General features: G+C 37.6%; 7 protein-coding genes across 10 annotated transcripts; 4 read left to right on the forward strand and 3 right to left on the reverse strand.

Moving 5' to 3' along the window:
* Positions 1-605: 605 nt before the first annotated feature.
* On the reverse strand, positions 606-2,447 carry LOC147281731 (uncharacterized). Its single transcript, XM_086247418.1, has 4 exons — positions 2,303-2,447; positions 2,053-2,183; positions 1,851-1,926; positions 606-1,762 (listed from the first exon to the last, which is right to left on the reverse strand). The coding sequence occupies exons 1-4, from the start codon at positions 2,430-2,432 to the stop codon at positions 642-644; spliced, it is 1,458 nt and encodes a 485-aa protein (XP_086103544.1). The 5' UTR covers positions 2,433-2,447; the 3' UTR covers positions 606-641.
* On the reverse strand, positions 2,445-3,686 carry LOC147281732 (uncharacterized). Its single transcript, XM_086248133.1, has 2 exons — positions 3,288-3,686; positions 2,445-3,227 (listed from the first exon to the last, which is right to left on the reverse strand). Exons 1-2 carry the CDS (start codon positions 3,684-3,686, stop codon positions 2,445-2,447), a joined length of 1,182 nt encoding a protein of 393 aa, XP_086104259.1.
* Positions 3,687-5,467: 1,781 nt separating this feature from the next.
* LOC147281733 (Pentatricopeptide repeat (PPR) superfamily protein) lies at positions 5,468-7,765 on the forward strand. Its single transcript, XM_086248791.1, is given in 5 exon segments — positions 5,468-5,623; positions 5,626-5,907; positions 5,910-6,459; positions 6,462-7,215; positions 7,217-7,765. Coding segments are annotated over 5 exon segments (1,965 nt in total). The 5' UTR covers positions 5,468-5,563; the 3' UTR covers positions 7,536-7,765.
* Positions 7,766-10,337: 2,572 nt separating this feature from the next.
* SGR9 (RING/U-box superfamily protein) lies at positions 10,338-11,650 on the forward strand. Its single transcript, XM_086249311.1, has one exon. The coding sequence runs from the start codon at positions 10,470-10,472 to the stop codon at positions 11,295-11,297; it is 828 nt and encodes a 275-aa protein (XP_086105437.1). The 5' UTR covers positions 10,338-10,469; the 3' UTR covers positions 11,298-11,650.
* A 2,917-nt stretch (positions 11,651-14,567) lies between these two features.
* LOC147281735 (uncharacterized) lies at positions 14,568-16,469 on the forward strand. 2 transcript variants are annotated; one of them, XM_086249309.1, is made up of 4 exons: positions 14,568-14,870; positions 14,966-15,086; positions 15,227-15,675; positions 15,803-16,469. In XM_086249309.1, exons 1-4 carry the CDS (start codon positions 14,836-14,838, stop codon positions 16,059-16,061), a joined length of 864 nt encoding a protein of 287 aa, XP_086105435.1. In that variant the 5' UTR covers positions 14,568-14,835; the 3' UTR covers positions 16,062-16,469. The 2 variants fall into 2 exon arrangements, with proteins under 2 accessions (XP_086105435.1, XP_086105436.1); XM_086249310.1 differs by having other exon boundaries at positions 14,972-15,086.
* Positions 16,470-18,690: 2,221 nt separating this feature from the next.
* On the forward strand, positions 18,691-21,665 carry LOC147281736 (Protein phosphatase 2C family protein). Its single transcript, XM_086247919.1, has 5 exons — positions 18,691-19,318; positions 19,364-19,683; positions 19,949-20,316; positions 20,495-20,731; positions 21,102-21,665. The coding sequence occupies exons 1-5, from the start codon at positions 19,188-19,190 to the stop codon at positions 21,312-21,314; spliced, it is 1,269 nt and encodes a 422-aa protein (XP_086104045.1). The 5' UTR covers positions 18,691-19,187; the 3' UTR covers positions 21,315-21,665.
* A 534-nt stretch (positions 21,666-22,199) lies between these two features.
* MOS11 (Protein MODIFIER OF SNC1 11) lies at positions 22,200-25,534 on the reverse strand. 3 transcript variants are annotated; one of them, XR_015123110.1, is made up of 7 exons: positions 25,065-25,533; positions 24,422-24,502; positions 24,112-24,288; positions 23,872-23,932; positions 23,710-23,770; positions 23,359-23,548; positions 22,200-22,403 (listed from the first exon to the last, which is right to left on the reverse strand). XR_015123110.1 is itself a non-coding variant. In XM_086249274.1 (6 exons), exons 1-5 carry the CDS (start codon positions 25,397-25,399, stop codon positions 23,732-23,734), a joined length of 690 nt encoding a protein of 229 aa, XP_086105400.1. In that variant the 5' UTR covers positions 25,400-25,534; the 3' UTR covers positions 22,200-23,548; positions 23,710-23,731. The 3 variants fall into 3 exon arrangements, 2 of the variants coding, with proteins under 2 accessions (XP_086105400.1, XP_086105399.1); XM_086249274.1 differs by having other exon boundaries at positions 22,200-23,548; positions 23,710-23,767; positions 25,065-25,534; XM_086249273.1 differs by having other exon boundaries at positions 22,200-23,548.
* Between the last annotated feature and the right edge of the window lie 431 nt (positions 25,535-25,965).

A 25,965-nucleotide genomic window follows, 5' to 3' on the forward strand; every position in this document is an offset into this window, starting at 1 on the left:
TTTTAAGCCCTGTTTGTTTAGCCATAATAATAGAATAAGAATAGAAATTGAATTACATTAATTAACTATTTCATAATGGAATGACTTTTAACTTTCCATTCTAATATTTGGAATGGAAATTGAAAACCGGTTTACAATTCACATCCAACGTTTGATAACAATTGGAATGAATTAAAGAATTGAACTTCTTTTCAATTTTACCCTTGAATTAATATAGTCTTTTAATATGAATATCAGTCTGGGACTAGTTCATCCTTAATAAAAGAACAATCATTTTTTCTCATTCGCTTCCAAGGAATAAAATTTCGGGTTTCAAGGAAATTTCGATGAAAATTTCGACGGAAATTTCGAAGATTTTTAAATTTCGACAAAAATTCGACGGAAACGATGGAAATTATTATCAAAATACGGAAATTTTGAATGAAACTTCACAATATGTTTATTTAACATATTATCTACTACATTGATAAAAAATATTGAAAAAAACCAAATTATATGGTAGGTTTCATGTGATATGTGATGAATATAATGCGCGCTGGAGGCAAATACTGTTAAAAAAATGCTTCACTAATTAATAATTACTTCAATAACACCTTAATTTTATTTTTACTATAATATTGCCACATGAATTACAAAAGTAATCAATACCACATAGAGTTTCTAGGAGGTTCAAAATTTCCGCTGTCTTCAGTATCATCATGTCCAGAGTAGGTGTAATGTGAAGAATAATCATCCCAAGATACTTCTCCAGCATAATTTTGCATGTAATTGCCAACATGCCAACCATATGGATCAGGAACCTGTTGTGGTTGAATTTGCCCATAAGCATACTCATTTGAAGAGTTTGTCTCTTGTTGTGCCAATGAGTTACTATCAGACTCAACCAAGTAAGGCAGATGTGGTGGGTAGAATATTGGAGGGTTTTGCCCATAATTGTAATTGTCACTTCCTACCCCCATAGAGCCAAAAGTGGTGGATAATGAATCATCTTCTTCTTGTGCCAAACTCTCATGACCTCTTTGTCTGCGACTATAGTCTTTTCCTATGGCACCAATTCCTAGTCCGGCACGCCTACTCCCATGATCCTCATCTTGTGTTGCATGTGTATAGTGTGCTTCGACAGAAAATGGGCTTATATACTCTTGAGAATGTCCAGTGACATCTTCATTTCCACCACCACCACCACCACTACCTCTACCACCACCACTACCTCTACCTTCACTGTTGGTAGGAGTGCCCGATCTTGTGCTAGAGTTGCCTGATCGGGAAGGATTAGTGGGAACTGGCTCAGTACGATGTGTCGACCTTGGTTGCATAAGTTCATTCAAACTTGTAGTAGGGCTCACCTCCTCATTTAGAACTCTGTCCACATTGATACCTTCCTGACGTGCTTGAGCTGCAATATCAGGGTCTGGATTGCCTGCATCATCATCTAAATGGAGGGGCCTAATCCACTGATAAAGCTGGTTTTCCTTCACATCATCATCCCCTATAGCAGCATCATATATATCCAGCGGATCATATTCATCAACGCGATCCTCCTCTGCTTTCTTATCTCGAAGTGCAAGCCTCATATTATAGTAGCAATATACCATTTTTTCTAACCTACTATATGAGAGCCTGTTTCGTTGTTTGGTGTGTATGAGTGCGAAAGTGCTCCAGTTTCTTTCACAAGCTGATGATGACGCCGTTTGTGATAAAACTTTGATGGCTAACTTCCTCACAGTAGGCGCATCACTCCCATACATGATCCACCATTCACCTGAAATGAAAAATTTGTTTGTGTAAGTGTAACTATAAAAATAAATAATTAAGTTAATCTAACTAATACAAGTAAGATGTATACTCACTAGGAGACATTCGTGATCTAGCGGCCTTTGCAGCTCGCTCTCCGAACATTTTCCGGGCATCTTTAAAATATGTTAACTAGATACAAATACAATACAAATTATACAATATCAATCAAATATATAATTTAAGAAAATCAAATTCTATAAAGTATTAATATTTTTCGTAAGGATTCTTATGGGCCTTATGGCAAATTATTTTTACCTCATTTCCAAATTGGCCAACTTCTGGTGAATAGGGATCCAATTTGGAGAATACGTTGTGCACAGCCTGAATAAGTTCACCATCATCTCCAACGCCAGGTCTATATTGATAGCGATGATTCAAATAATAGGCTGCAATCATGCATCAAGTAAATATATAAATATATAATTAGTAATTTAGTTCATTAATTGAAAGCTAAATCAATTAAAAAAAATGCGGAACCAAAATAACAAATAAATTATTGGGTTACCTGCTGCGTGCAAATCGTGTTGTAACGTTTTAAACCATCGATCATTGATGATTTTTATTACCCACCGTGCACCCTGTTTTTTTTCTAGTTCTTCCTTCACGACACGCATTAACTCATAAATTGATCTCATTGTAGGATACACTTATGTGTCGACAATACGTAAAACTACGTAGAGAGGTTCAAACAGACCGCACACCTTATGCACCTGTTGCCAAAAAGAGTGATCAAGAATTATATTTTCAACGGTGATGCCTGCATCTGAACGCCGGAAATTGCTACGACCCCAATCATCACTGGTGAACAATTGCTTCAGCCCCATCATCTTACCATACAAACTATCCAATGCAATATAGTTTGTAGCAAATCGGGTGGCACTAGGACGAACAATATCTCCCTTCGTGATCTCTCGCATCTTTGCCAACAACCAGTTATGGTTGTAAATATAATTCGTGATCATTCTGGCTTTTTTAATCACATTAGCAACCTGCTCTTTCTTCCCCATCTCTTCAAACATTAGATCAATGCAATGTGCTGCACACGACGTCCAGTACACATTGTATTTGTTCATTAACTTCTTACCTGCTTTGACAAATGCGGAACCATTGTCGGTCACAACTTGAACAACATTCTCCTCTCCAACCTCCGTGATTACATCCTTCAGTAGCCCATAAATATATTTATGATCCTTTATGCAATCTGAAGAATCAACGGACTTAAGGAATATCGACTTCCCTCTTGAGTAGGCCATCAAGTTAATGATAGACAGTTTGATTGGACCTGTCCAACCATCGCACATGATTGTGCAACCATAAGTTGCCAAATCAGTCTTCAATTTGTTAACATGTTCTTGCATTTCTTGAAACTTCTGGTTCAAAAATCCGGTGCGTATCTGATAGGGTGTTGGAGGTTCCACTCCTACTCCTGCCTGTTGACATCTTATCACCAAATTTTTGAAATGATGAGATGCTGCTTTTGAAGGAGGAACATTTTCATATATGAAGAACTTGCTGATCAAGCGTTGCATCCCATCTTTGATTGACCCTCCAGAAAAGAGATTTTTAACACTCTTTTGGCGTGCTTGAGCTGCCTTGTACAAGCTTGGTGCCACTGGAGGTGTTGGTCGTGAATCTCGTGATTCCCTCATGCTTGATGCTCTTTGCATCTGTGCACCACTACTAGACCCAGAACCTTGTCCCCTATTTGGGACTTTATGTGAGTGTTCCTTCTCCCATTCTGCTGCTCTAGAGGCTCGAAGTGCAGATCGAAATTCTCTTCGCTCTTGAGGCCCCATATCATCATTATGATCTTCATCATCATCATCTTCATCATCATCACTCAGCTCAATCTGACCTTGTTCTCGAAGCTCTTCTCTGAGCTCTTCCATCCTTTGTATTTTTTTGCTTTTTTGGGGTTGTTTGTGTTGCATCCTTGCAATGATGAATTGTCTCACTTCTGGTGGGACACTATTACATCGTTGCACATTGTGTCAAGGATCTAAACCACTAAGGTGGTATTTTAATCGTGTCACTCCAACACCCTTCATTACAAGGCCACAATATTTGCATATTGAACCTTGTCTGCTACCTGGTAATGGATCGGCATAATCCCAAGCTGGATCACGTGATCTCCCTCCACTGGCCATTGAATCCTAAATTCCTAATAACAAAAAGACATACACAGTAACACAATAACAATAACAATTAAATTCCATGTTAATATCATATCAGTATATCACCAAGAAATTAATATCATATTAATTATTAACTTATTACTAATTAGTAATTTCTTATCATATTCATATTATCAATTGGCAATTCCATATTTCCATATTACTAATTTGTAATTTCATATCATATTACCAATTTCATTTCCATATTACTAATTTCATATTAATTATTAATTTATTACCAACTCCATATTAATTTCACTAATTTTAAATTACCAATTCGGCAAATCCCATACATGATACATATTAGATGCTATTAACAAATCATACAAATTCCATATTAATTATTAACAAATCATACCAATTCCAATTCCATATCATATCATATCATATCACCACTTTCAACTTCCATATCAATATTTATATATCATACAAATTACACAAATCATACAAATCAAAATCAACCTAAAATTATACAATCAATTCCAAAATTATACGATTAAAGATTCAAAATTAACCCAAAATCATATAATTATACAAATCAAAATCAACCCAAAATTATACAATTAATTCCAAATCTATATAAATCAACCCAAGATCAATATAATTTACATATAAACCCAAAATATGATATTGATCAATTGATGTTAGATAATATTTAAAAGTGGGTAAATCAGTAAATGATATACTTAGATATACTCAGATCAATTTAGATATACTCAGATATAATCATATAGATCAATTTAGACATTTTGACTGTCTAATGTCTATTACTCAAATAGACAAGTACTCACACACTTGAGACTTCGCACAAAGCTGTCAAAGACTTGAGACTTAGCCACAAGCCCACAAACTGATTTCAGAAATTTCAAGGGGGCTAAGCTTCGAGAAACGCCGGGGGCTTCGTGGTGGCCGGAGGCTTCGAGGGGGCCGACGTCGAGAACGGCGCTGCAAGCCGAGAAGACAGAGACCTCCGAGAACGGCGCTGCAAGCCGAGACGACGGAGGAGAGAGGCGAGAGAGAAAGAAGAGAGAGAGCCGAGAAGACGGAGGATGCGGCAGATCGGGTTTGAGATCGAAGGTGTGCGCCGACGACTGTGCAGGTGAGATTGTGAATTTGTGATTTGTGAGAATGTGAGGCAGTGAGGGACTTAGGGTTAGGCTGGGTATTTGAGCGAGGGTTAGACTGGGTATTTGAGATTTTGAGCTCGGGTTACTGTTACAGTGTTAGGCTGGGTTTTGAGCGAAATTTCGCTCAAATTCAAAAAAACTTGCTGTTGGGGCATTCGAAATTTCGAATATTTCGCCGAAATTTTCCGAAATTTAGTCGAATTCGTGTTAAAATTTTGGAACCCCTAAAAAACGAAATTTTCGGCGAAATTTCTCCGAAAACTTTGAAATTTAAACCCTTGTTCGCTTCTCATATTTTATGCATTTCTCATCATTTCCTCATCCAAGAAAATAAAAATTTACCCAAAAAATGTTTATTTGAGAATTTTGTTAACAGAGCTAGACAAATAATAGTTTCTAGTAAAATTTTCATGAAATCAACATATAAGAAGAAAAAGCAAGTGGCCGAACAAAAAAAACAAATGAATGTGGTCTGCAAAGCCATTAAACATTCAAGGCGCCCTACAAAACTCTTTAGAATCGACGAGCTCGACTGTGGCGCTTATGGGCACCTCATCCAGCACTGCACGGACCGCCGCCTGGTCCGCCAGGGCAAGCAGCTCCACGCGCGCCTCGTCCTCTTCTCAGTCAACCCCGGAAATTTGCTGGCCTTAAAGCTCATCACTTTCTATTCCAAAACCAACCACCCCAACCAAGCCCGCAAGGTGTTCGACCAAATTCCCGAGAAAATCGCTTTCTCCTGGAACGCTCTGCTCATTGGGTATTCCCTTAACAACATGCACGCCGACACCCTGAAGCTGTTTTCAGCTATGGTATGGTGTCTTCGTGTTCGGCTCAGGTGAAACTCGATAATTTTACTGCTACGTGTGTGTTGAAGGCGCTTGGGGCTTTGCTTTCTGGTTCGAGATTGGCTAAGGAGGCTCATTGTTTTGTTCTGTGCCACGGGTTTGATTCAGATGTCTTTGTTGCGAACTCTTTGATTACTTACTACTCGAGATGTGATGAGGTTGGGTTGGCAAGAGCTTTGTTTGATAGGATGCCGAACAGAGATATTGTGTCGTGGAATGCGATGATTGCCAGGTCTCAGGCGGGGTATTATGAAGAGTGTAAAGAATTGTATAGGGAGATGTTAGGCTTTGAGAGGTTGAGGCCCGATAAGTTGACAGTAGTTAGTGTCTTGCAGGCATGTACACAATCCAATGATCTTATACTTGGTATGGAGGTTCATCAGTTTGTGAATGAGAGTCAGATTGAGTTGGATGTTTTGCTTTGTAATGCTATCATAGGGTTATATGCAAGATGTGGTAGCTTCGATTATGCTGAAGAGTTATTTCGTTAAATGAGTGAAAAGGATGAGATTACTTTGGCTCATTAATTTCGGGGTATATGTTTTGCAGATTTGTTAACAAAGCGGAGGATATTTTTCGAGAACATAAGAGCCCAAGATTAAGTGCTTGGAATTCTGTGATTTTGGGTCTGGTTCAGAACAACCGGCATGAAGATGCCTTAGAATTAGTTCATGAAATGCACGCATGTGGTTTCAAGACAAATACAGTGACATTGTCAAGTGTTCTTCCTGCAATATCATATTTCTCAAATATGAAAGTAGGGAAAGAAATTCATGCTTACACTGTTCGAAACAATTTTGATTGGAATATATATGTTGCAACTGCTACTATTGATACTTATGCAAAGTCAGGGTTTCTTCATGGGGCACAACGGGTTTTTGATCATTCTAAAGGTAAGAGCTTGATCATTTGGACAGCAATAATCTCAGCTTATGCAGTTCATGGAGATGCTGATATGTCTCTTGGCCTTTTTTATGAGATGCTGAATAGTGGGATTCAGCCAGACCAAGTAACATTTACAGCAGTGTTAACTGCTTGTGCTCATTCAGGAGTGGTAGATGAAGCTTGGAAAATCTTTGATTCCTTGTTTCTGAAATATGGCATTCAGCCCTCGGTTGAGCATTATGTGTGCATGGTAGGCGTTCTTAGCCGAGCTGGGAGACTCACTGAGGCTGCAGAATTTATTCATAAAATGCCAATGGAGCCAAGTGCTAAAGTTTGGGGTGCATTACTTAATGGGGCTTCAGTTTCTCGGGATGTTGAATTGGGAGTTTGTCTGTGATCGTTTATTTCAGATTGAGCCTGATAATACAGGGAACTATATCATTATGGCAAATTTATATTCACTAGCTGGGAGATGGGAAGAAGCTGATAAGGTCAGGGAAAGAATGAAATATGTTGGGTTGAAGAAGATACCTGGCACTAGCTAGATTGAAACAACTGATGGATTGCAAAGTTTTATAGCAAGGGATGCATCAAATGGAAGAGCTGAAGAGATTTACGAAATACTGGAAGGATTGCTGGGGTTGATGAAAGAAAAAGGGTATGTTTTGCAGGATGAAATAGATGAGGAGAGTGTTAATGGTTGAGCCAAGATCATTTCTGGAGGATTTATACAAAAATGGAATTGGATAAGGGCATTTAGTTTTACCATTGTGGCTTCCATTGTTTTGCTGAGACTCCAAGAAATAGCCTGTTTATTGAAAATGCCCCTAAATTGAAGTGACAAGCTTCATTCATCTGAAGTGTTAACTGAACTATTATGCCTTGCAATTTAATTTATTAATTGGGTGTTTCAAATTACACCCAATTTATTGTTTTTCACATCTTTGAATAAAATTTTCATTACTATTTTATCATTAATGTGATATGATCACAAAGAAACAAAGAAAGACACTTTCTGTTGGAGAAATATTCCACATATAAGCTTTTTGAGGTCCAAATAGTTGTAAATAGCTTTGGGAATGCACCTGCTTTACTTTATTAAAGCCAGCTGCAAATCCTTTCTCGCTGTTAAAGAATCCAATGTTATGTACAATATTTTTCCAGCCTTTAGTCGGTCCCCAATCCTGTGATTCATGTTCATGGTTTGGTTGCTACAAGATTATCACTGTGCTCCCCTTTAAAAGGCATTCTATACTTATTAGACTTCACTGTGGTGACCCTGATTGTGGGGATCAGGATACCCATGCACTATGGAATTTACCACCATGCCCTATATACCACTGTTTGGGAACCATGTAGTTAGGGACTGTGACATTATTCAATTATACCAAATATTGGATAACATTATACACAATTCAATTCCAAATCTTGTTAGTCCAAATTAATGAGAAATTATTCTGTATAACTGATAAATTGACACGTGGTATAACCAGTCTATGTGTTATAATATGAGTGAATGTTATTAATACTATATCCTACTAATATAAACTCATCGTCTAATAATACCCTTATACGTTTGATTGGTTATATCACGTGACGGTATATCGATTATACCCTATAATTTTTCCAAATTAATAGTGCAATTTAGTGTTGTGTTTCAAAATATCCAAACGTTTTTGGAATTAAACTATTTATAACATCTCAACTGACAATCTTATATACATTTTTCTCATAAAGATCGATGAAACTTATTTGATCATGTAGGTTGATTCTCTATTAGAAATAGAATATACAAATTAGTCCATCAAGATAGTAAAAATAACATTACTCAAAGCTATTGTGGAAGTACGCGAGAGAATGATACGTCCACCACACTTAGGCTCAACAATTTTCTCAAGTTCCAAAGAGGATTAGTCGGAGTTGAAGGTGGTGGATGTAAGTGTGAAGGGTGACACAAATGCCTTGATAAGAGAAGAATATAAGGTATGGGTGCTATTTGCTAAGTTCCACCAGCTTTCCAATTGCATTATTGGTGGTTCAGGGGACAAGGAGAATGAGCCATGGATGGGCCATTATATTAGTTATATAGACAATGAAAGAGGAGTGATAAATGAGCTTGACCTGGACACAAACTTGTGGACAAAAAAACCTACATGCCCAGCCACTTTAATAGTCAATTCTACCCCACAGGCCACAGCCTCCTCACCCATATGGCTAAGTGCAAACTAACCAAAACTCCCTAGTAGCAAGTTTGTGTTATTTTGTAGAAGGGTTGAACCGCGGAAGTAGAACAAATAAAATCGACACAAAATCAACAGATCAAGTGATCAACACATGCTATGACTTGAGAATGACAAAAGGACATACATAACATGTCCAAAACAAGGTGTGATCAAGATTTCAAATCAATGTGATTGTAATGAGGTCCTTCACAAGATTTTGACCCATTAATTACAAGTGTCCATCATGGCTACATAATGATATAGCATTTATGGGAAATTCTAGCAAAGTCTGTTATAGACGAGACATTTATATGCATCAATATTTAATAGCTAGTCCACATGCATATGATAATTTATTTTTAATGGCTATTCACACGCGCGCGTATGGAGGATTGTTGAATGCAAACCTCATGCATGCATTCGGTAATGACTCACTAACATGAAAAGGTAGGTGCCTGTATGAAATTTTGGTCCCGATTCCTAATTTATGCAAGCAAAACAAAGCCATTCATGCATTTGCTAATGAGGCACTTAACATGAAAGGTAGGTACCTGCATGAAATTTTGGTCCCCGTTAATAATTTATTTGCAAGCAAACAAACCTATCGATAAATGCATAGTGATATATAGATGTGCGGAGAAAATGGTTTAAAACTTAAAATTAAACTACTTCTTCCATGTTTATTGATGACATTAGTGATAGAAATATAATTGCTGATAATATCTCACGTAAATGACTAAATATGATCCCCATGAGAATATGAGATTACCTATGTAAACATATCTTAATTAATTATGAAAAATGTGATCAACAATGTAATAAACAATGATTTCAATAATATTAAAGACACTAACAATTATTCTAATTTTAATTTGTTTATTAAGATGACATGATAGTTTTTTTTTTTTTGTGAAAATGAATCAAACTATTTCATTATTCTTGCAAAATAATTACATAAAAGTCTTTAGCTACACAGTTCATAAGCCAATTCGAATCATTCTCTAACCACAAAGAAACACTTTCAGTTCTTATACTAAAACGCGCATGCTAACAAATGATACATTATAAATAACAATTTTTACTTTTTGTAAATAAAAGAGGCCAAAAATGAGTTTAATTATTGAACAAATAAAATAATGATACAGTAATTGAATACGAAAAATTGGAATAATAGTTGGTGTGCAACATTATTCTTACACTAACTTGTAAAAAAGGTGTTAGACACAAGTCACACAACATAAATTAATTAATTTGAAGGGATAGGGTGGTCATTGAAAGAGACCAACATGGGCAATTTAGTGAAGCCAAAACTCACATAAAAAGCCACAACATTCCTCAAACTTTTCCACACTATATATAAATAAAAGTGGCAAAGTGAAAGTCAGTCGTCCAAGCAAGCACGCACACGATCCCATAATGGAAGAAACAACAACAACAACAATAATCATGGCTGCTTTGGCCACCCTCAGCCCACCCCAAGTCTCAGATCTCACCCACTCCGCCTTCTCCCACATCCACCACCACCGCCGTCGCCTCTCCACCCTCCTCTCCTCCCCCACCATCTTCTCTCTCACCCTCCGCCGCCTCAACTCCCTCTCTCTCCCCCACAAGACCCTCCTCATCGCCCGCCACCTCCTCCCCTCCCTCCGCCACCTCACCCTCCACTTCCAACCCCACCTCACCAACCCCCCACCGCCACCTCAGCGAGACCTCGACTCCGCCCTCCTCCTTCTCCTGCTCTGCGAAGTAAACCAACACAGTCCAGAAGCCCTCGAAGCCCCCACCACAAAATGGCGCGAAATACTAAGTAACTTGTACTCCGACACCATGTTGACAGTCTCCGGTATTGGGGCCCACAATGGGTCAGCTCTGGTTTCTTACATCGAGGTGCTCGCAAGGTGTCTGAGGTTTGTCCGTGCGATGATGGGTAGTAGTAGTAGTAGTTATGGCGGGAAGGTGGAGAGAGAGGCGGCGGCGTCTCCGGCGGTGGTGGTGGCGCTGCCGTCGGTGAAGGTGAGAGGATCGAGTGAGTGTGTGATATGTAAGGAGGAGATGGGATATCAAAACAGAGATGTCTGTGAGTTGCCGTGTAAGCATTTGTTCCATTGGATTTGTATCTTGGGGTGGCTCAGGAAGAGGAACACGTGTCCCTGCTGCAGATTTGGGCTCCCCACTGATGATGTGTTTGGGGAGATCCAACGGCTGTGGGAGGTTTTGGTTAAGATGGCTGAGAGAGAGGTTTAGTTTAGTCTATGGTGATTGATTAATCATTTAATCCTGATGATATGATGATCGATCAAGATGTACACGTGGTGCGATCAGAAGGGGGTTTGGATCTTCTGGCTGTGAATTGGTTTGTTTACGATTGGGGCCTTGGGGGTTTGCATGGATGTGACGAATGGGTTGTAGAGGATCACACACATAATTCTTGATATTGACACGTGTGGTTTAGGTTATGGGCATATGTGGAGTTGTATGTAGCTAAATAAATGAGGTTATGAGAGGGATAAACAGATATTTATAGAATTGTATGTGTCATCCATTGTCACACAATTCATTCAGATAATTTTCTATGGATCTGGATCCTTTTTTATAGACTTTTTTTTTTTCTAAAAAAGATGTACTATATTTAGCTAGCAATAGATACAAGTACTTCAGATAATTAAGTCGGATCACAAGTTTAACTCATACTTAAAATTCAGAAAATATAAGCACATGCGAGCAAAAGAGAAAGTAGATACGTGGTTAGAGTTTGATTGCACAATAAACCCAGTAATAAGCAACAACAAAATAGAAGACTGTCATTTCCCATTGAACATAATCACCCTCACTTGTGAAGATTCCTAGAGTTTGCTTTTTCTCTTTTCTTTTGTAACTTTTTTTTCTTTTTTGAAAATGGGGTATTATTTATAAGTTCACTTAAAGGACAAATTTTGATGCAAGTGGTGGTGGCATTGTTAATTTTTCATGGATTGTTTGCTGATGATCACCAGGACATGCATGTTAGTGGTTGCCTTATTTTACAGATACTGCAGGATGGATGATGTTGTCTTCTGATTCAATAATACTGAGGCACATGTTGGAAATCAGTGAAGGGACTAGCAAGTGTATACTAAGAATCAAGCAATATATATGCATTTTGCACCTTGTACATAATATTTCCTGTTGTATCTATCCATAGGGCCCTTTTTTATGGTACTATAGAGACCAAAGCCCAAAAGCTAAGAACCAACCGACCTTCGTCTGGTAAAACCAGCCCGACGAGTATCTAAAGACCCGGGCTAATTCGGATCACTCTAAATTCCTGAGTTGATCACCCTATTTTTAAATTTTAATTTTATCTTTAAATAAAAAAATTCTAATTTTATTCGTTGGGTCATTCGACACTTGTCTGTCAAAATGTCTGTAATTATTCAGCATCTAACTACCGAACATTGACGGAATTTTCGATAAGTAACCACCGAATGAAAATGAAAAAGGCATTCGGCAGTATTTTGTCGAACATTGTCATTTTATTCAGCTGTAAGTTGCTGAACTCCTTATTATATATTTCGGTGACATGCTACCGAATAAGTTTGGGTGATTCTCTAATTTTTGACAAAAAATGGTAAAATAAAAAAAAAATTGTTCAAAATATATTAGGGTGATTAGAATAGTCTCTGCCATATCTAAATAGTTCATAAGACAGCCATGCAGGTCCAACAAGACCTGACAACCTGGCCCACTATTTAGGCCCGAATTCACAAGGCAGTCAGCAAGCCCATTATGCATAGGGCTCTTATTTATAATACATTTTTTTGCAATTTTTTTTTCCCCTATTTAAACAAAAACAAGCTCAAGGGACATGAAAGAATTTTTTAGCTATGGAAATTCTTTTCCAAACATTTATTGATTATTGACCCCTCTTAATTACCCTTCCAATTAGGTTTATACGATGAAAATCTTGGTGGGATAATCCAGTACACTCCCTTGTGTGCCAAACACATGTCCCACTCACAATAATGGAACTGGTCCAGTTAATGATAATGAGTGTGCTTAAAGCTCTTGCATTCATCTACATATTCCATAGGGAACTGTAGTTGGGTAAGTAGCTAGATGCATGTATTGATGGCTCATGATCAATTAAAGAGTTGCTTAGTCATTTCTTTGAGTGCAGAGCAAGCCAATTTTGAAACCCTTAAAAACAGTAATAATGTTCCATTGTTATTTTCTATCAATTTATGTTTAAAATACAATGATTTCAATTTTCACACCAAAGCATACACAAGTAGGGATGATAATGGCGACTTGGCCACGCTTACTGAAATGGTAGTATGGTACTCTGCCTAGCTAGCTTGCACCCCACACCACATTGAATGCTTTCTCAATTATTTTAGTAACATATGCCTGCAAATTTTACTTTCAAATGAACAAATTCATCTGGCCAAAAGTCTAAAGGAGAAAGGAAATAAATGTATGTCCAACATACTACCCAAAAAAATGGTGCTACTATCAACTTTTTTCAAGGATATCCCATTTTGAAAACAAATCAAGAATAGAGGTTATGCAACGAAGACAGGTTGTTAATGTACCTGAGATTCACATACATCAACGAATGAATTACTCGTCCACGTGCACGTAGACCATTGTCATTAACATTCACCTAATTGGTTTGGTGCTTCCATAGTATGTGAGTAATTACTCAAGGATCTGTCATGAAGCCCAAAAGGAGGAAAAGGAAACAAGGAAGCAAGGATTCATCTACAATTGTATTGTTTAATATGCACTAAAGTCCAATTCATGAGCACCTATTTTTTTCTCACATGCACACACATTCTTTTCGTACTTGTGTCATTGTTGAGTCAGCATGCAATTGGAAGCTATGACAGATAATGTGACCAAAATATGAGCAAGGTGCGGGAGGAGGAAGACAATTCAGGAACATCACGTGACAGTAACAGCCAGAGGTAGCTGCATCAAAACATTTACTTCTGTGATGATGTCTTTCAAATTTCAAATTTTAAATCTATGCATATATAATACTACTACCTGCAATCAACAAATGTGTGCAATGTCATTTGAATGATTCAAAATCTCTGCTTATTAGAAAACCATTTTAACAATCTAAACACCTTAATTTTTTTTAAATCAAATAACCCAAAAACACTTTAACTTAATTACAAGTTTTCAGTGCTAGAAATATGAGTTCAAGTTTGTAGTACTGATGAACCCTGTCTTATCAAAGAGAGCCTCAGGGCAAAAAGGGAAAGTGACCTATTGTAAAGGAGTAAGGACCAAGAATGAGGTATAGTTTAGGTTTAACTTTATCAAAAGTGGTCAAGTGCTTAATACCAAGCAAACAAAATGAATGATTATGTGTACAAAATAACTTTGGCTGATGGGATAAATCAACATGGTAAAACTTTGGCAGTAACAAAAGGAGCTCGATCACAGTTACCAACATACTTTTAAGTAATGAGGCAGTGTCTCTCTTGTCAATGGATATATCATTTAAGGCTTTAAGCCCACCTGGTATGAGCAGAGAGAGTCCAAGCTCTGTCCTTGGTTTTCTAAACATTGACAGTAGCAACTTTGTTTTTGCACAGGTGTAGATTCTCCACCTAAAAAAAGAAAAACTTCCCATTTTCTTTGTTTCTCAGAAATTCTGTGCAGTATATGTATAGTTTATAGTTCTGATCTGAAAAGGGTGGTAGCTGGGGAAGAGGTGGCTCTTGAGTACAGTTGTATACTGAAGATTAGGATCAAGAAATTGCTGCTGTGAAAGACAAGTTGGAGAAAGACAATGATAGCTACTACCAAGGAAGATGGAAAATGGAGGTGGGTTCTCTCTCTCTCTCTCTCACACACACACACACACACACACACTCACACAGAGATCATTATTGACAATGTGATATGGGTTTTTGTGTCAGTGATAGGAAGATGATTGGAGATGATGGTTTGAGGACTGTAGAGTGCCTAAGAGGAAGACTACTGGCAGAGAGACAAGCTTCAAGGGTTGCAAAAGAGGATGCAGAACTCATGGGCAATAAGGTAACTTTCAACTACACTTGAAGGCTCTGAGTACTGTTCTTTTGAATTATACTACTAATTAATTGGTAAGTTAAATCTAGAGTATGTGTGTGTATGTGGACATTCACATTGTAATGCTTTAAATGTTGGGGGTAGGACAGTTGATAGAACTAAAGAATAGGCTCAAAGAAGAGATCAAGCTGAAAGACAGAGCAGAAAAGAAGCTTAAATTCTTGAAGAGTAAGCTTGAATCTTTGAAAATTTGTTCCATATCAGTGGAATCAGTGCAGTCAAGTTCATCAGAAAATAGTGAAATATCCTGCAGGCCATCCATGGCCAGTAGTACTTCATCAGGCTCCAATGACCCAGAAGCCCATGAGCCCAAGCCCAAAGTCACAGATTCAGAAATCTCAGAAGAATTAAGTCAAAATGTAGCAGATTTCACGGTTTCCACCACATCTGAGCAAAGCCATGAAAGTCTTTTCACTGAAGAAAACACAAGTACTGCTCAAAGTACTATTACTGCTTCCACTTCTAGTTCTAGCCTTGAATGCCCTTCCCCTGAAGGGTTTAGCCTCAATCCAAGCCATAAATCTGAAGATTCAAACAGGTATGTAATTCCAATTAACCTGAACAGTTCTATCAAGTTAAAGGCTTGTACTTAGAAACAATCTTGATATTCCATGTGGGATTTGTTTAATAAAGCTAATAAAGATAAAATTTGGGAATTGTTTCAGTTATTCAACCTTAAAACCTTCAATGGCAGAGATTGAGAATGAGAATGGTCGCTTGGATCATTATGTTGATAACACACTTGCATTAGTTCCAGCAAGTATGCCTGTAACCTCTCACACCAATACTGACCTGAAGCCAGTCAGTGAAAGTGTTAGACAAGTACTTGATGCTCTAAGGAATATTAGAGAAGAGCTTCAAAGCTCAATGGAGAAAAGACATGTGATTAGAGTTGGCCCAAATCAAACTCAAACATGCAAATAGTAACAAATAATGATGATGTCAAATTCCTTTTAGATGACATAATTATAGATTATTATACATTGGGGTAGGATGAAGCAGAGCATATGTATATGGATGGATTAATATGTGTGGATGGGTAATAAAGTTGTTTCCACTGTGGTTATTCACTCACAGAGAGCATGTGAATTGTGGGGTTTGCTTACCAATTGATGCTTTGGTCTGGGTCCCATAATTTCTCTTTTGGGTTTTCTCTGCTCGTGTTGTGTAGCTCGAGTGAAATTGAATTTTGGGAGGTGGTTGGATATGGTAGCTTGATTCTTGTGACCTGCATGTATCTAAGATTTTGTTGTTGAGATTTGGCCAAAGCTTTGGTCTCTGGTCTGCTAGCAAATCAATTTGAGACATGTATAAGAGCATAGCATACATGATTTGGACAGAATTGGTTCTAAATTTCCTGTATTTCTTTTTTTTTTTTTTTTTCTTTAGTCCAAGTTCTTAAAATTTGAAGCTAGATTTTTTTAATAGCTTTTGTTGGGTGCATAGCCTCGTAAACTCAAACATGCTTAATATGCACAAGATTTCTGAAACATGGAGTGAAAATTTCCCATAAAAAAATAAGGATTGCTCAACCCTAGACATGAATTCTCATAGTGTAGGCTTGCAGACTTGCAGTTGAGTCAGTGCTTTGGATTTACATGCAGCCTATCACATGTTTTAGTGCACACATGCAATACAACTTTGTATATAGTAATCTCTCAAGACGGCATCGTTTTTCTATTCTGAAGCAATATGGCATTCAGAGTTGAGAGCCACTCTCCCCATGAGAGGACCAATGGTAACTGACATATAGAGTGAACTCAAATACTCAATACTCAATCCAGCAATTGGAGGTTCTAAACAGAAATGGTCTTTAACTGACTTATTTGCACTTAATTTTGACCTATAAAAATCCAGGTAAACCTTATATCACAGTAAATAAAATCAAGCATCTCTTCATTCCTTGTTCACTAATTTTGCATTGTATGCTCCAAATTTAACATAAAATTAGAACACACACTTCATCCACACTTGTGAAGGGGTCTTGAATTGAATGCTTCACTTTAATTAACAAATACCACATAAACAATCAAATGTAGTTTTTTATTTACTCTTTACATATATAATTCGGTAAATTGCTGGGTCAAGTCAAAAAAAAATTTTCTCAACTTTCACCATTAAAAGAGAATTTTCACAATGCTTGGAAAGTCCTTATCAAAGGCCATATGGTTGAGCAAAAGGACCAGGAGCAGAGCTTTCCTCTAAAGAAAGTCACACATTTCAGACATCCATAAAAGTGCAGAGCTCAGTAATCTGCATAGAAGAGAAAAAAAAAAGGGTAACCAATACCTGAATGCCACCTACTTTGGTTGAAGTTAAATTGAAAATGTGACTCATCCACTACTAACTTTGGGGTTGCCATATATGGTTGAGCAATGAGCCGCCGTTATCAAATTCTTGTAAAGTTGTAATCAGAGTTGAATTGGGTACACACCGTAGACCCAACCATTTATGGGCGGCAACCAATTTGGTATTTTAGGCAGTGGACATGAATTAATGAGAAATTATTTTATGCGACTCCAACACCACGGTCATATATTGATATTGTGTTATGAATTACCTCAAATTATGACAAGTGTTGACATTATTAATATCTAAATCCTAAATTCTAAACTCTATTTTCAATAATTTTACATGTAGTATAGTTTTTTTAATTTTATTAAAACATGTAGTATAGTTAAAATGAATTTGTAATACCATTACCACACGATAATTTTTCGAATTAAACCAATTAATTAGAAGCAAGTCAATGTTGCCAAACATGCATGCGTACGTAGTAGCTCCATTATTGGTGTATAGACTACGTGTACCATATTATTTGGGCCAGACATCCTCGTGAGCACACAAGCTAGTCCGCTTCCTCGTGATGCAAGAAAATGATCCCAATCTTTACATGGAAGTGGGAGGTTGGAAATGCAATGAAATGAAACCATTTTTAAGGAGGTGACTTGAGAACTAGTTTATTTATTAGTTGCTAAACATCCAATCTTAGCAGGGAGTGAGGAGGTTTTAACTGGTGTGTCAAAGGTATAATGAATTGAACACAATTTGACAGGCAACAGTAACTTTTTCTTAATGGAAACAGGTGGATTGTAATCAATGAATGGTATTCTTTTGAAGTAGAACCTGAGCCTCTCCATGCATGTAGGGGCCTCCTCCATACACAAAACAGGGTGTCTCATATTGATGTGCCAACAGCCAACCTAGCTAGCATTAGCATGGGCATGGACCACAGGGTTTGCATAAATTTCTTCTCACTGCATTCAATACTACCATGACCCTCCATTAACAAACATTTACACATTACTTCAAGTCAACACACCAACTTCATAACAGCAATGCTTATGCAATAGAAATTATACTATTAAAAAGTAGATGGGGTTTCATAATGGTATTGGTCGCAATATAAAATTATATATGTGCGTGTCAATGTACATATTTAGAGTTTACTTTATCGTCTTGTATCGGCGAGATGGTGAGACATGGAGGTTTTTCCTCACTTATCCAAAAAGGAAAAAGAAATGAGCAAAAGTTGCCTAAAACGGTGGTTTAATGCTAATAAAGGTCATGGAACTCAAAATCTCAACCATGGAATGGGAAAGTCCTCACAAACCCACTAAGCCACAAAAAACATGAGAAAAACAAAAAAGAGACAAAGGAGAGAACAACAATGTCAGAGTTTGTAGTCTGAATCTCTCCCATTTCCCATCTTAGATCTCATCTGACAACAATCTGATGATCTTCTGCCAGAAAAATCCAAACCCTTCTCCTATCCATTGCTCCCTTTGATCACTCTGATCTCAGACCAACCTCTGCCATTTCAAGTCTCTATGTGCTTTTCCAGCTAAGTCTGCTCCTGAAATATGGCACACATGGAACAACCAAACGTATTTAACCCCAATTCAAGATACACAGAACCAGCAGACCTCCATATTCTCTGAACTCACATTTAAACAATTGCCTTTTTCGGTCCCAAAAGATTACATTTTTCCAGTTGACTTAGCCCATACCCCTTTTGGCCTTTCTTTATCTGAAATTTTGTTCATATTAATGGTGTCTGGGTTTGAAGGCTATAAACTTGAACATGGGGTTGTGGCTTTGAAACATAAGCAGAAACTGGAGGTGGGATTGAGTCCAAGTCTTGCTCTTGATCTGGATTTAATGAAATTTCTGATTTCTGGGTCATTTGGATGATGATGATGATGATGATGATAAGCACATTCTAGTATGATACAAAGGGGTTGCTTGAAAATGATTAAGTCCTGTTGGAGACCCTCGAGGGCTGATGATGATGGACCTCGCGACTCCAGTGGGCGTGTTGAAGGGTTGTTGTGGTACAAGGACTTGGGGCACCATGCTTGGGGAGTCTTCTCAATGGCTGTGGTTCAAGCCAATGCAAATTTGGAGGATCAAACCCAGCTCGAATCCGGGCCTCTGAGTTCAACCAAAGGTGGCCCTCAGGGCACCTTTGTTGGAGTCTATGATGGGCATGGAGGGCCTGAGGCTTCAAGATATGTCAATGAAAATCTCTTCATCAATCTTCAGAGTATGTTTCTTCAATCACTGAGAAAACAATTTCATTTTGCATTCTCTAGCATCTCTAGCATACGTTATGTTTCTTCAATTCACTAAGAAAACAATTTCATTTTGCATTCTCTAGCATCTCTAGCATATGTTGTGTCGTTAGACTGCCAATCTGAATCATTGATCGGGTAGAATCTTGTTTGAATGTGCGGTTCAGATTCACAGTTTGTGATAATAATATAGAAATGCTCATCAAGATTACTAATTTGAAACTGTTTGGGAAGCAGGAATTGCATCCGAGCATAAAGGCATGTCGGAACAAGTTATGAGGAAGGCTTTCTTGGCCACAGAAGAGAATTTTCTTTCTGTTGTCAAGAAACAGTGGCTAGGTAAGCCACAGATTGCATCTGTAGGAACATGCTGTCTGGTGGGGATAGTGTGCAATGGACTGTTATACACAGCAAATGTTGGGGACTCTCGGCTGGTTTTAGGGAGTGAAGAAAGGGCCACTGGGGAAGTCATAGCTATTCAATTATCCACAGAGCACAATGCAAATATAGAATCAGTGAGGCAGGAACTCCGGGCAATGCATCCGCATGATCCACACATTGTGGTGTTGAGGCAAAGATGTTGGCGCGTGAAGGGCCTTATTCAGGTACTAACCCAGACAATCTAATATGTTATATTGTCGTATTATCGATTTGAACTATTAATCAGGTGAATTTTTTATTTCAATGTGTGATGTCAAATTGACAGTTTAAATGCTTAATAACATAACATACCAGATATCCAGCGATCCTTCAGTAACTATAGATTCGAACCTCCTTTTGCAGGTTTCAAGATCCATTGGTGATGCCTATTTAAAGAAGCAAGAGTTCAACAGAGAACCTCTGCACCACAAATTTAGACTACCTGAGATTTTCCTCAAGCCAATTCTTTGCCCAGAACCATCAGTATCGGTACACAAACTGCGACCAGAAGATCAGTTTCTTATATTTGCTTCTGATGGACTGTGGGAGCATCTCAGCAACCAGGAGGCTGTCGACATTGTCAATAATTACCCACGCAAAGTAAATATTCCACTCTTACTGTATTATAAATGTACAGTAATAGCTAATGGCCAGTTGGTAGAGAATTTCCCAGCGAAAATGCTTTAAAAACCAGCTTTTTTTCTCCACTCTCTTACAAAGTGTGGCACCAATAAAAAACCAAATCTCAAAATTTTGATCCAACTAATGTAACTGTGTTTTCATTTGTTTTCGTTAGAGGCTATTATGAACTTGATTTGTTATTAACAAGTAGATTCTTTGAAGTTAAGTGGCTGACTTAAACAAGTAGATTCTATTACATCACTTAATAAAATTTGAGAAAACTCTTGGGTGAGTCTTGTATTATTGTCGTGGGAGAGTTGATGAACATTTTCATTGTCTTAAAATGCAGGGAATCGCCAGGAGACTTGTTGAAGATGCACTCGAGAGAGCAGCCAAGAAAAGAGAAGTTAGGTACTCGGACCTGAAAAAGATTGAGCGAGGAGTGAGACGACATTTTCACGATGACATCACAGTTGTGGTGGTGTTTCTAGACCCAAACAAGTTGAAAAATACAAGCTTCCCTCAGATACGTCCTTTCTCAATAAAACCCAGCTTCTCCTAGAAAGGGATTCTTCATCTCCTACATCCTGGTAGACTTGTAGTGAAGAAGATCAATCTTAACAGCTAGCCAGTCGGCGCAAAGGTAGATGCTTTGCGAAATGGGAGGAAAACCTGTTTCCAAAACATTTTCTGTAACCGGCACATACAACTCATAGTCACAGGTTTTTTTATTCTTCGTTACAAAGGAGGCCTAAGACGTGGAGCATGCGAGAATCAAACTTGTAATCATAGGCTTATTTCATTCTTGTAAATTGTAATCTATAATTTGAATATTAGGGTTTCTATTGTAGTCTAGGAATATTGCAGCCCCCTATATCAGACTTCAAAGCCCATACATAATTTTAATCATATGTGATTTGAGTGTGTAAAATGAATCTTCATTCATTTTGATGCAAAAGTAGACTACAAATTCCTTGCGCTTCACCATTAAGATTTGACACATCATCAAACAATATCTGGAATTTCTTCAAAAAATAACTCTGTTAAAATAATCAACACCCTAACTCCCCAGCCTTTTTTCTCCAAGGAGTAACCAAAAAGTGAATGCTAAAGTGGATCAAGGAATTAAACAACAAACGACCAGGAAAAACTAGTTTACTTGATCCATAAGTATTTTGCCAAAGACTTGCACGTAGATGCATATCTTCCGATGGCAAATCATAATTTTCTACATTCAGCTCAAAAGTGAGTCTTAGTTTTGGTAAAGAAACTGGAGGGTTCGGCTTGAGCTTAAGGATCTAGCTTCATTTATAATAACAATTCTTTATAATATATACATGCACTACACCAACAGAACAAAAAATATATACTTGTCCAACTTAAATTGGAAATCTCAGAAGCACCCATCATAACAACCATAACAGAAAAACAAATCAACACAATTGGAGAATGTAAACTAACATATTCTGATTCCCTTCAAAATAAGTAAACAGATCCTTCATCCACAATGTGCTAATAGAAAACATGAATTTCCACATAAGGTGGATGTCCTTACATTTTTCCAATGAAAGCTACATGTACATAATGCCAAAATTACAAAGCTAAAACTGAACAAAATATCAATGAGTACAGTCCATTCCCAGTATCCTACCTGTAGATTGCACAATTCACCCAGTAAGGCTTAAGAAAATCAACCACTACCTCCAAAGAGTTCACTTACCCCAAATCCTCAACCAAGAATATCAGAAATTCTAAAAATACAATCCAGGGAAGAATTTAAGTTTTCAGATCTCTGTTGAGCAAATCTGAATAATTATTACATATAATGATTTCCATCTAACAAATTTACCTTCAACTCAATTGAACCGATTTTGGACATGCTTCTCATGACACAGTGTTGGACAACAGTACTCAGTAGCATCTCATCTGATTGATAATTAACATCTAATTTGAATGAGCGGATAGTATCTGACTAATTGTTTGTGTACTAGATAAGTAGTCATGTGCTATTATCAAATAAGACTCCCCTCACCAAAAACAAAAATAATAATAATGACAACCAAAGCATAAACCGGAAAAAATAAAACACCCTTCACTTAAGCTAGTGCACACATACAAAAATTATATAAATATTCCATAACAAACTAGAGATCTTACTCCCTAATAAATGCCATGATTCGACTCTTCTGCTTTCATATATATTTTCACCATTCATCCCTACCATTGGCCACAAATAACCCAATATTGCAAAGATCAATTGATTAAGAAGCTAGGTATGATGTGGGTTCATTCTCAGAAATGAGTATGGTGGGTCCCCAGAGCACATCTCAGCATAACTAATAAAGGATCAGACAATTTAGAATTAACAGACCAACTTGGTACTACTGTTCAACACTGCATCATGAGTATGTAACCGTAAGCATTTATGAGGTGTTGTCCTTGTGTCGATAAGCAAATGGAAGAGTAACCACCTAACAGTCTCCACAAAAGCCTGATAGAGTACTAAAATTTTCCTAGGATGTTATTTCTGAATTTCTGACATTCTTAGTAGATTACAAGGTAAGTTAACACGAAGCAGGTGGTTGTTGATTGGTCAAAAGCCTCACCAGGTAAATTGAAATGAGACCAAATCAAGAATGAAAGAAAGCTCCTCCATGCCGCCAAATTTTGTTCAGTGACTTGTAGAAGATATCTAAACAGAAATGGAAAAATGCTGCACCTGATAATCCATACAATCAGAAGTAGATATGGGTATGGAAGCCTCTGGGGGAACCACAAAATGTTAGAACTCTAAACCTGCCAAAGAGATAAAAACAAAACCAAAAGACAAGATAAATTAGAACAGCTCACAGTAAAAACATTAAAAACAAATTTAAATCTTTAGGCAAGGGGAGGAGAATGGAAATAGATTTAAACTGGTTTCATAACTCCTAAATAACATACAAACATTAACTTACTACTAAGAAAGGATGCTTCCTTTCAAACGCCTCCTCCAGCACTGCCTGCGATCGCTGCCTTCTAAATTAGAAGGAAAGAAAAAAGATCAGCACTGCAAGAAGCTAATGACAAGAAAATATACTGTAATTCAAAGGGTTCTCAGAAGCAGTCTGAGGTCTTACTGGCTCAATATTTGCCTTCTCATTCACTTGAGAAAGAGAACCTGATGGGGCGTTCGAAAACCTAGGAAGAGAACATTAAGGATTAAAAGAAAAGAAACGAAACAGAATAGAACCTCAAGAAAAGATACGCATCATGCCTTGAATAATTTACTAGAGACATTTACATGATCTTTTTTTATGGCCTTTAAATTTAAATGATCTATTAACAAAATAAATCCAATAGCTTGCACTGATACATACCTGAGTGCCCTTGCCTTCCTTTTCTCTTCTTCCAGAGGATCAGGTTTAGAATCAGTTTTAGGATCAGGTTTAGAATCAGTTTTAGGATCAGTTTTGGAAATAGGTGCAAATCGGGCAAGACGAGCTTTCTTCCTCACATCCTCATCACTTGCTACAGATGGACCAGCAAGCCCAAACCTGATTAACAAGAAACAGATTGAGAACAATTTGCAACATAAATCAAACAAAATAACTGGAGATTTTCTATATTCAAATTCTTGAAAACTATTCAAGCACTGAATTAAAAGAGGCATGACTGCATGAGACATACCTCTCTGCTCTAGCCTTTCTCTTCTGCTCCTCTGATTTTTTAGATGCTTCTGATCCATGAGATGTGGAAACAGTACCAAATCTGCCAGAAGATCAGCCAACACTTTCAGAAACTCAATTCCCAGAAGAAAAGAAAAATAAGAGAAGTGGGAAAAAGAATAAAGATTAAGTCAACTCCTCTTGCATTTCAAACAAACAAATTTTCTTTAGTGCAGTAAAAAAAATTGCAACCATGAAATTTGGCCGCAACTGAAGCTTGGCCTTGCCACTCCATTCCTCAACAAACACCAAAAAATTGATTACAAGATTTTGTAACCCAGGAATCTAATTTCATGAAAAATTGATTTGATGGTGAGTCTTGTGTGATTATGTTACCACTCCCATGTGGTGAGACTTCAGACTTCACAGGACATAACTTAGTAGACAAGCAACTCAATTAAGATGCAACAACACAACATTGAATATAATAAAACCTCAAAGATGCAAGAACAACACAATCTTATATTACTTGATAATTAAAGCATTTTCATCCTTCACTTCGCATCATGACACATTAAACGAAAATTGAAACAAGAAAACAAAGAAAACAGAAAATGTAAAAACCCTAACCCTACAAATCCACCAAAAGAATCAATTTCAAATACCTCTCAGCCCGAGAGTTGCGCTTCTCCTCTTCGGTGAGCTGCACGGATATCCCGAACCGCTCGGCTCGGCGGATCTTCTTCTCAATAGCAGTAGCCGGAGCAGCACCATCAGCTGCGGCCGCGCCCACGGTGGCCTTCGGATCCTCGGGGTCCGATTTGGACCCGTTTTCAGCTGAGCCAACCGCGGCTGACGGAGGCGGAGAGGAGGGAGTGTTAACGGGTGGGTCTTCGGGGCGATCCGGGTTGGCGGTGGGTCGGACCGGGGAGTCTAGGGTTTTCTTAGGGTTTTCCAGGGCGGGGATGCCGTCGGTGGGTTTCTGTGTGTCGGTGGCCATTGGAGGACTGGAGGTTGGAGGTGGGAATCGGATGCTGCGTGAGAAATACGGCCAAGAGAGAGAAAGAGAGAGAGAGGGAGTGGGAGGTGGTGTCGGTGTGGCTTAGGTTGTGTGATTTTTAAGAGTCAAATAGTGAGTACCAACAAGAAGCGGTTGATGTTTGGGATAATTTGCCTGTTTATTATCCCATTTTCCTTTTTTTTTTTCTTTTCCCAAATTATAGGGTTTATTATTATTTTTGGTCGGGGCCCTTATTATGGGTCACTTTTTTCCGTGCAGTAATAAAATCGAGCCATTTTTAAGTTTATTTGTTGTCAAGGAGTAAAATTTTAAATTTTACATAAATTTCGATTAATTTTAATTTTGACAAAAATTAAACAGAAATTGTTATCAAAATATAAAAATTTTAAATGAAATTTTACCATATATTTATTTAAAATATTATATACTATATTGATAAAAAATATTAAAGAAATAAAATTATATAGTAGGTTTTATGTGATATAAGATTAATATAATGCGTGCTAGAGACAAATACTGTTAAATAAAAACTGTTCACTAATTAA

Source organism: Dryas octopetala, chromosome 6 (assembly GCF_963921425.1).
Source record: "Dryas octopetala chromosome 6, drDryOcto1.1, whole genome shotgun sequence".
Lineage (NCBI taxonomy): Eukaryota > Viridiplantae > Streptophyta > Magnoliopsida > Rosales > Rosaceae > Dryas > Dryas octopetala.